Here is an 11,307-nt window from a genome sequence, read left to right on the forward strand (position 1 = left end):
TTTAATATTTTCTTTTTTGAGAAGTTAAATTTATTTTTAAAATAAATATGTTAATTTTTATATTAATAATATAAATATCCTTACTTTAGGTTAAGAAGTTTCAATTATGAAAGATATTTGGGAAAATTAATCTAGAGCACTTAAGGTGTTTTTCAAAATGTGTTATTTCCTCTCCAAATCCTATGGCAAGTTGGGCTTCTAGGTCATGGAGCACTTTGAATTTGATTGTGTACATATGTTTTGGGGACAATTTCAATTACAGACTATAGATTAGACTTAACTATTAGTGAGTCTAAAAAAATTTAAAATTTTAGTTCAGTTTAAAGGAATTAAAGTAAAAATAATTTCAATGATGAAAAGACCAAACTATCCTTTACTCGTTATATAGAATCATTAGCTATTAATTTCTTACTTTACTAGTTAATTACTAATAAGAATTGTAAATTACATCTATTTGTTAGACAAGTAATAACATCAATTATAAATTATAATATTTGTTATTAATTTACAACTGATATTAATAAGTTAACAAATAAAGTTAGCAATTTAAGAACTAATATTTTTGTTTGTGATTCAACATTTGATATCAAGTTTTGTATAATTATTGACAATTCATGTAATTTATAAATTCATATTAGTAAATTAATAAATAAAATATGAAAATTAATAATTAATGATTCTACATAACAAGTGAAGGATAGTATTGTCTTTTTACTATTAAAATTATTTTCACTCTAATTTGTCTAAATTGAATTGAAATTTTAGATTTTTTTTTGGGACCCATTAGTAATTAAGTCCCACCCATTGTTGTTAATTAAAATTCTCTTTATATTTTTTTTTACCAAAGACAATTATGTTTGAGATATAGTCAAAAATTAAATGTAGACACTTTTTTAAAGGGGATTTAAATTTTGTTATGTTATGAAGAACTAGTCTTTTTGTTAGACCAATCATTTTCAATGACTTTTATATTCTATTTGAATGGAAAGAAAAGTTAAAAGAAAAAAAAAACATACGAAAGAAATGGAGAAATAGAAAATTGGAGAAATAATAGTATTATCTCTTTTGTTTGGACAAATAAGAGAAAAATAGATAAGAAAGAAAATAGACAAATGATACTAGTACCTTTGTATTAAAATATATTTTACGTCTTAGATCATTAGAATGAGGATTTTCTTCTCCAAATCCACACTTACAGAGAAAATGTGATAGGAAAAAATGATGGAACCCACTCTTTATTTACATACCAACTTTTTCTTTCTTTCAATCCTCTCTCCAATCAAATAGAAAAAAATGTATTTTCTCTCCTATTTTTTTATTTTCTCTTTTAATTTTTTTTCTTCTTATAATTTCTTCCCATCCAAATAGGAGGTTAATTTTTTGAGAATTTAATTCTTATAAAAGACCCCATAATATAAAGTAGAAATTTGAAATCATATGTATCCTTCAATTAATTGAGAATATTATATTTGTTATATTATTCTTTAGAAACTCAATTATTTTTTATACAATCAATACAATTTTCAATTTCAATTTTTAATATTTGTATCTTCTTTAAATTCCTTAGAAGTTGACAATATGTGAAAGAAAATAATATAAAAGTAACTTTTCAAATGAAAATATTCTTCATATTATTAGATGAAAAATTTTAAATTGTTTTGATTGTGAAAAATGGTAGGAAGGAGAGGCATTCCAATCTTACAAAGGCATGATGACTCAACCAAATTCATAAGCAGAATAATTAAATGGGGTTGGAAGAGATCTGAATTCTTGTTGAAAAATATGCTCATGTTCGACTATACCTCAACTAGAATTGTTTCTAATAACAAATGTACTGAAAATTAAAACAAATCAGTCATTATTGAATCGATCGAGTCATTGGTTTAAGTTTTAACAATTAAAATTATAGTTGAACTATGATCAAACTGATTATAAATAAAATATTTTATTAAATTGATTAAAACATTAGTTTTATTGACTGGTTGATCTTGATTTTCATGTTATGCTAATAATAGAACACGTGCCCAGTAAAAAAATTACAAGCTACTGATCCCTTCATTGACATAAAAATTAGAATTAACCTAAAAGATTTTTTTTCTTTTGGGTAGACCAACCTCTTGATGGAAAAAATAACTTGGGGAAGAAAATAATCTCCATTAGATCTAGCAATGTTTAAATTTAAATGAGTACATCAAGATACTAGAGATATGGTCCTATAAATTAAATAAATAAATTATATTAAGAATGATGAAGAATCTAAATATTTTATACACCATTTTTTATTTTCTTAAGAATACCTTTTCATATAAATGTAAGGGAAAATTGCATATAGGTTCCATGGAGCATATTTATTTACAAATAACTCTCACAAAATTCAGGAACCACAACTAGAGCCCTTAAGACCTGAGTGTAATTTAAAATTGAGATAAAAAGATAATAATATCTCTATTAAACATATATACATTAAATTAATTAAATTAATTACAACTATTTCATCAATAATTTACAACTATAACTTTAATTTTTTACAACTCTTACTTCACATATTCAATAATTAAATTAATTAGTTTAATTTTATTGGATATATGAAGTTGCAGTTATAAAAAGTTAAAGTTATAGTTGTAAATTACTAATAAAGCAGTTATAAAAAATTAATGTTAAACTTTATTAGTAACACATGATTGTTTAATTATTGGATATGTAAAATTATAGTTAAAAAATTCAAATTATAATTATAAATTATTAATAAAATAGTTGTAAATTAATTATTTAAATGATATAATATATATTTAATAGGAGTATTATTGCTTGTGGTTTTCAAACTTCGTTGAACTTATTTTTAAATAAATATGCTCCACGGAACTTAGACATATTTTTTCCTAAATGTAATTAAACCAAACGTAAGGGAAATCAAATAAAATTTGACAGAGTCCAATTAATTTAATTAATTAATTCACCTTAGTAGGTTAGGTTAGCTCATCAACGACATGCAGCAAGACACGGGACAACTAGTGCTTTTTATTTTTAAAACACTAAAATAAATTTAATTAGAAAAGGTGGAAACTTGTCATTTTGCAAAGATACTATACGTTTGGAAGTATATATTTTCTTTATCAATGTAAAAAAAAATATTAACTTATAATAATGTATCAAAACACTAATAACTAATGACATATAATAGGGAATCTGGCTCAGCTTCCATAACTGTGTTCATTGCTCATCTTCTGTCCATATTAGCAGATAGCAGCAAAATCATTGCATCATGATCATAATATATTCAAGAGTTAAAAGGACATTTTTGCCCTTCAACCTCATGAACATCTAATATTCTACATTTACATGTGATGTAATTTTTTTCTCAATATTTAAAAATGTTACACTAAGCACTTTATCATTAAAAAAAGTTAATTTTGACTTTTATTTGACAAAAAATTGCAAAAAGATCTAAAAAATTATAAAAAAGACCCATAAAATTGCAAAATAATACCCCATAAAAAAGTAATATTGATTAATTTTTTAAAAAATGGTGGGTCAAAAATGTATTTTGGCCTCTTATGTGTATGAAATAATATTTATTATGTTATTTATATGTAACTTAGGGGATTTAATTGATATTAATTTTTTTATAGGGTACTTTTGTGCAATTTTATGGTTATTTTCTTTAATTTTTGAGATTTTTTCTAAACTTTTAAGTCAATTAATTATTAAATTTAACTTTATTTTAATATCAGGATGCTTAATGCAAATGATATCACATAAAAGTTTAATATACCGAATGCTTTTAAATGAATAGTTAATGAGCAAAAATATCTTTTAATCTTGTTAAAAAAACAATAAGAAAACTGCATGGAAATAAAATTATCAAAATCTCTAAACGACCAAAATTTACTAGTGCTGCTGTCTGCGTGTGTGTGTATTAAAGTAGAGAATCTACAGTCACATGAAATTTTCCTTCAGAAAAATGGAGATTCTTCCTTAAAATACTCTCCCTCCTTTTGAATAACCATAAAAGTACAAAAAGCTTCACAAGGAAACAGTATCATAAGCAGACAAGATAACTCTCTTATTGAAATAATAATGGAAGCTCACTAATTTCATTTGTCTCATAACAACAGCCATACATAAATACTTATACCTCGTATATGAATATACATGAGAAATTATTGCATGTATAGTTGCACCATATCATTTATATTTTGTCTAATAAAAATATAACAGGTTATACCTAGTTCAATAATTCCATAAAATAAAATATAATGTGTATTATTTTTAATGGTTTTATTTTTTTAATAGAGTATTTTTTTAATTTCTTATCTTTCATATCTTTATTATCATCATGCTAGAATCGATTTATATTTATAATTATTTGACATGTCATGTTTTGTTTGAGAGAAGGGTGTTTCCTTTTCCCTTACTCTCAATTTCCCTCCTATTCTTTTCATCACCATGAGATCAATGTTTTTCAGCGATTTAGATTTAATTTTTGGTAAAATTATTATAATTTTACATAAAATATGTAAATAAAATAATATAGTTTTAACTTGTTTAGGTCAACTTTTAATAATTAAATTTTATTTATGTAAAATTATAATAATAATTTTATCAAATATTAAATCTGAATATTTAAAACGTTGATCTAACAGTATTAAGAAGAAAATGAGGGAAGTAGAGAATAGGGGAAAAGGCGACACCCTCTCCTATTTTTATTAAATAGAATATAAATAATATATATATTGGATCTATGCAATAATTTCTCTCTCTCACGCATAATATAACATAAATATTAGGGAGAATGATAAAGAGGTTTCGAAAGGACTAATTAATTTTAATTAAGTCTCAAGTGTCAAATTTTAAAAATTTATAACTCAATCATTTAATTTTACAATTGCATTGTGATGAATTTGTAACTTATTTTTTAAATTTTAACATGGTTGAAGAATAAAAAATTTATTTTTCTATTAAAATTTAAAATACAAGTTATAAATTTTTAGAGTTTAACACTTGAAATCTAATTTAAATTAATTGCTCCTTTTGGTATCTCTTTGTCATTCTCTCTAAATACTATGGCATGGCAAAAATGATTATTTTTTCTTACAACTAGCTCCTATTTATCAACAAATTCAAAGTAGAATATGTTATTGGGTTTTAAATTAGGGTTAATTTGTACTTTAAACCCTAAACTATAGATTCAGGATAATTTAAACCCTAAACTTTTTAAAAGCTATATTTTAAATTATAAATAATTAAATTTGAGGTAATTTCTTCCCCATTCTTTCTCACCATTAAATTTGAATAAATGCTTGTTAGTTTTCTAAAATTGAGGTTTAATGTATGATTTTTCTTAGATAGTAGGAGAGAGATAGACAGTGAAATTTTGATGAGAATCACACATTAGACCTCAAATTTTTAAAAACTTTCATATGTTTAATTAAATTTAATGGTGGGGTGATATTATCCCAACTTTAATTGTTTAAGTTTAAAATATTATTTAAAAGTTTAGGGTTTAAATTATTTAGAGATCTATAATTTAGGATTTAAATTGAATATTAATTCTTTCAATTATTACAATAAATTTTCTCTTAGATTTTTTTTTAATTTGTAAAAGCTCAGATCAAAATTTTTGGTAAAGAAAGTCACGAGGCTTTCACTCCATCTAGCCAGTAGGATATACTCCCTCATGGTGTCCCAAATATAATACACAATTACCCATTTTTTAGACGACGATGACGACGACGACGACGATTTATTCCTCCTCGTAAAATTTGTATCAAAGCACAAATATTTTTTTACATTTGCTCTTATTAGATGATTATCTTCTCTTTATAATAAATTTTTCTTTGCTTAAAATATCATGTAATTTCTTACCTATTTAATTGAATCTCAAATTTTAATGAGAAGTAAAAATGAAAAAAAATTAATTAATGACACTAGACAAATTAATTTAGAAAAATGTTTTACATTTTTAACCAAACAAACCTCCTTTTTAAACCACTTGTAATTTGAGACTATACAGAGTATGTTGGTTATTAGAAAAATATCTATATACTTAACCTTACATACTTATTTAATAAAACATTTAACTTTACATTTAAGGTACCTGTTTTGGCATGTAAATTTTTATATATTTTTTATTCTATAACAAGCTCTTGCTTTTAACATTATTAACACTTTAAACTCTATTTATTTTGATTTGGTTAGACAAAAATATTTTAAATATAATGCTAAATAGATAAATCTTCCCTATTAGTTAATGCAAAAATTGTCATCTATTTATCTATGCTATGCTCAATAAAATATATATGCCATATTATACTAGTTCAATCAAATAAAATTTAAATATCATTATTTTTAATGATTTTATTTTTAGAATAGAGTGTTTTTTTAATTTCTTTTATTTTCATTTTCTATCATTATCATTCATCAATGATAGAATTAATTTACATTTACAATTGTAAGTCCTCTAAGATTAAAATTGATGAATTCACGTGTAGTTTTCTTTTTTAAGAAAGAAAAAAAGTTTTATATTTTATAAAAAAAGTAAAGCATACATTTAGACATTTAATTTTATAAAATATTTTATTTTAATTTTTTTATAAAGTATTTCTTAAGTCTTCTAACCCTAATATTATTAGTTTTATTAATAAAATTTTGTATAATTTTTTAAATATTGATAAAAAATTCTTAAATATTAATATTTAATTTCACTTTTTAAAATAACAATGATTGGCTTGGAAAATAATATGATTTAAAACTAAATGAGAGTAGAAAATTGAAAAGATACTTTATGAAATCAACAGATTAAATTAAAGGCTTATATAAAGTTAGAAAATTAAAGTATACTTTTAACTTATATATAAATAATAAAATGAGGAGAAAATACTAAAAGATTCCTTTAAATTAACCTCCGTAATAATTTAAGAGAAGTATCAAGTGTATATCTATCAGTAAAAACGAAGGAACGAGGAGAAAAGGTTGAGGACAGGACAAAGCTGGCGTTTGTAGGTTATAGACATTGTGATGCGGTGGAATTTTGTCAGTATAGCTGAGCCGTGCTTGTTGGTCCAAAGATTGCTCTTCACGGACTTCATTTCCATCTCCATTTCTTCACTTTTCTCTAATCTCTCACCACTTTCGTTAATATTCCTCCTTACAGTACCACTGCCAGATTTTTCATCAAAGTTTTCTCTTCCCATGCTTACCGGAAAATCTCATCTTGTTAAGTACCAGAGATAGTCAAGTCTGAAAGAGGAAGAAGACGAAGAAGAGGATGATGATGATGAGATTTCATCAGTTTCTTCGTTCACAGTTATGCCTGTTAGTTTCAGTTTATTGTATTCTTGCTTGCTTGGGAGACAATGACGTAGCTGCACAATTGAACGATGATGTTCTTGGTCTGCTAGTGTTTAAATCTGACCTTCATGACCCTTCTGGTCATCTTGCTTCATGGACTGAAGATGATGCGAGTCCTTGCTCGTGGCGGTTCGTGCAGTGTAATCCGGCGACCGGAAGAGTTTCTGAGGTCTCACTTGATGGGTTAGACTTATCTGGGAAAATAGGAAGAGGTCTTGAGAAGTTGCAGTATCTCAAGGTATTATCACTGTCTCATAACAACATAACTGGAAGTATAAGTCCTACACTTGCTCTTTCAAGCAGTCTTCAAAGCCTAAATCTCAGTCACAACAGTTTGTCTGGTTCTATTCCTAGTTCTTTTGTGAATATGGCTTCAATGAAGTCTCTTGATCTCTCAGAGAATTCATTCTCTGGACAAGTGCCAGAAAGCTTGTTTCAAAACCTGCTTTTCCTTCATCATCTTTCTCTTGCTCGGAACGTGTTTGAAGGATCAATTCCCAGTACAATCTCTAGATGTTCCTTATTGAACAGCCTTGATCTTTCCAAAAATCGGTTCAGTGGTGGTGTAGACTTCAATGGGATTTGGTCTTTGACAAGGCTTAGGACTTTGGATCTGTCAAGCAATGCCTTATCTGGAAATTTGCCTCCTGGAATATCAGCCATACACAACTTGAAAGAGATGTTACTACAAGGTAATCACTTTTCAGGACCATTACCCTCTGATATTGGACTGTGCTTGCATTTGAATAGGTTGGATTTTAGTGATAATATGTTCAATGAAGCACTTCCAGAGTCGCTTGGGAGACTTAATTTTCTGACCCTTTTGAAGGCATCAAATAATTTGTTAACCAATGAAATTCCTCAGTGGATTGGTAACATGGCAAGTCTAGAATACCTCGATCTCTCAGACAATCAGTTCTACGGAACCATTCCAGATTCAATCGGTGATTTGAGATCGCTGATTTATCTCAGTCTCTCGAATAACAAGCTTGTGGGAAACATTCCGTCATCATTGGTTTCTTGTACTAAGTTGTCATTTATTCATCTCAGAGGCAATGGTTTCAATGGTAGCATACCAGACGGACTGTTTGGCCTAGAATCATTGGAGGAAATAGACCTATCTCATAATGGGCTAAAGGGTGAAATCCCTGCAGAAATGATTCATGCTTCTAAACTAAAATATTTGAATCTATCTTGGAATGATTTTCACTCTCAAATGCCCCCAGAGTTGGGTATGCTTCAGAATCTGACAGTTTTAGATCTTCAGAGCAATTCACTATATGGCTCTATTCCAGAGGGTGTATGCGATTCAGGCAGTCTGGCCATCCTTCAACTAGATGGAAACTCATTGAATGGTGCTATCCCAGATGAGATTGGAAATTGCACGTCTCTTTTCTTGCTGTAAGTTTCCCATTTCTCAAATACTGATATTGTCTTCTGCATATATATGTTTCTCAAGAGTGAAGAACTAACAAGCTTGTCTTTAAACATGGCTTGAACATCAGTTTCCAATACATGTTTTCTTTTTGGAAGGAACATAATGTGTGGCTATAAATATTTGTGTATTTAATTAATTTCCACTTTGTTTCTTGAAACTTGTGCAGGAGTTTGTGTCACAATAACTTGAGTGGTTCAATTCCAAAGTCCATGTCAAAGCTTACAGAGCTGAAGGTTCTGAAATTGGAATTCAATGACCTGAGTGGAGAGATACCTCAGGAGCTTGGAATGCTACAGAATCTTCTTGCTGTGAATATATCATACAACAGACTCACAGGCAGGCTTCCCAGTGGTAGCATATTTCAAAACTTAGACGAAAGTTCCTTGGAAGGAAACTTAGGTCTTTGTTCACCCTTATTGAAAGGGCCATGTAAAATGGATGTGCCAAAGCCACTGGTTCTTGACCCAAATGCCTATAACAACCAAATGGGTAGGCCAAGAAATGAATCATCCACGAGTACGCCAAGCATCATCCATCGCCACCGATTCTTGAGTGTTTCTGTTCTTCGTTGCAATTTCTGCAGCTTTTGTGATCATATTGGGTGTCATTGCTATTAGCCTTTTGAATGTTTCTGTAAGGAGGAGGCTGCAATTTGTTGATAATGCTTTAGAAAGCATGTGTTCAACCTCTTCAAGATCAGGTAGTCCACCCACAGGAAAGCTCATTCTATTCGATCCGGGCCGGTCATCACTTGATTCTATCAGCAACCCGGAAAACTTGCTGAACAAGGCATCTGAGATAGGAGATGGAGTGTTTGGAACAGTTTACAAGGTTCCTTTGGGATCACAAGGTAGAACGGTGGCAATCAAGAGGCTTGTGACTTCAAACATAGTCCAATACCCTGAAGACTTTGATAGGGAAGTGAGAATCTTAGGAAAAGCAAGACACCCTAATCTAATAGCACTGAAAGGATACTATTGGACTCCTCAATTGCAACTTTTGGTCACAGAATATGCATCAAATGGAAGCTTGCAAGCCAAGCTACATGACAGGCTTCCTTCATCTCAACCTCTTTCATGGGTTAATAGGTTCAAAATTTTGCTTGGAACAGCAAAAGGGCTTGCTCATTTGCACCATTCATTCCGCCCACCAATCATTCACTACAACCTGAAGCCAGGCAACATTCTACTAGACGAGAACTGCAGCCCGAAGATCTCAGATTTCGGTTGGCCCGGCTCCTAACAAAGCTTGACAGGCATGTGATGAGCAATAGGTTTCAGAGTGCTTTAGGATATGTAGCACCAGAATTGGCCTGCCAGAGCTTGAGGGTGAATGAGAAGTGTGATATCTATGGCTTCGGTGTGATGATTCTCGAGATTGTGACCGGAAGGAGACCGGTGGAATACGGAGAAGACAATGTTGTGATATTGAAAGACCATGTCAGGGTGATGCTTGAGCAAGGAAATGTTCTAGAATGTGTGGATCCAAGCATGAGTGAGTACCCTGAAGATGAGGTCTTGCCAGTTCTGAAGCTAGCTTTGGTATGCACTTCACAGATACCTTCAAGCAGACCTTCCATGGCAGAAGTAGTTCAAATTCTGCAGGTTATCAAAACTCCTGTTCCTCACAGAATGGAAATGTTTTAGTAAAGTCTCAAAAGAAATTATGAAAAAATGACTTTGATGGGACCCATTGAGAGACCCTTACTTTATATATCTTTCTTGAAAGGTACCTTTTCTACTGTAGAAGACTTAGATTCTTCTTCTTCTTCATGTGTGAGATATATCCTGTAACTTTGCTTCCTCAAGTACAGAACAATCTTCAATATTGTTCAGATTGGTTTCTTTCTTTGGCCTTCTTTCTGTTTGCTTTTGTCGCTTTCTTCACAGTTTGGTTTGAGGATATGATTTCACCTTTTGCTGTATCAAATTATTGTCTTATTGGTTGCATGTAATTCAATTTGACTTTCTCTAGTGTGTGCAATTTAAATTGTACTTGTAACTAAAATAAAATTAATTGCATTATGTGCTTAGATTGTAATGGTACCTTAGCTTATTAGTTAGCCACTTGTTTCAAAAAAAAGATAACAACCACACAATCTTATTTTACTATGTAAGGTAGATTATATGAATTGTACGATACTATTATACTTTATTAACAATCAAATCTATGAAAATATTGTTAACTAAATTATACATTAAATAATTTCATTTTCAAGTAGTGTCTAAAATTGATGGATTTAAATAAAAATTTTAGATTTAAAATCCATGTATTTATTAAAAGATCCATTTCAATAATTTCATTTAATCTATTATGTTCTATCAACAACAAAATCTTTGAAAATATTGTAACCAAAAGATCCATTTCAATAATTTCATTCAGATAGGGTTTGGATTATTGAATTTAAATTAAAATATTACATTTAAAATTCATATATTTAAAATCTTTTATTAGAACAATGCAAGTAATTTTTTTTTTCTTCCAAAAAAGAGATGAATTGAGATTCAAAGCAGAAGTGA

General features: G+C 28.8%; 1 protein-coding gene across 1 annotated transcript; it reads left to right on the forward strand.

Moving 5' to 3' along the window:
* The first annotated feature begins 7,023 nt into the window (after positions 1-7,023).
* On the forward strand, positions 7,024-10,636 carry LOC129320846 (probably inactive leucine-rich repeat receptor-like protein kinase At3g28040). The gene is given in 4 exon segments (XM_054966499.1): positions 7,024-8,751; positions 8,955-9,354; positions 9,356-10,013; positions 10,016-10,636. Coding segments are annotated over 4 exon segments (2,961 nt in total). The 5' UTR covers positions 7,024-7,267; the 3' UTR covers positions 10,435-10,636.
* Positions 10,637-11,307: the final 671 nt, after the last annotated feature.

The sequence above is a fragment of the Prosopis cineraria genome, unplaced genomic scaffold (genome assembly GCF_029017545.1).
Source record: "Prosopis cineraria cultivar Desert tree isolate PC_DT_omini unplaced genomic scaffold, ASM2901754v1 PC9, whole genome shotgun sequence".
Classification (NCBI taxonomy): domain Eukaryota; kingdom Viridiplantae; phylum Streptophyta; class Magnoliopsida; order Fabales; family Fabaceae; genus Prosopis; species Prosopis cineraria.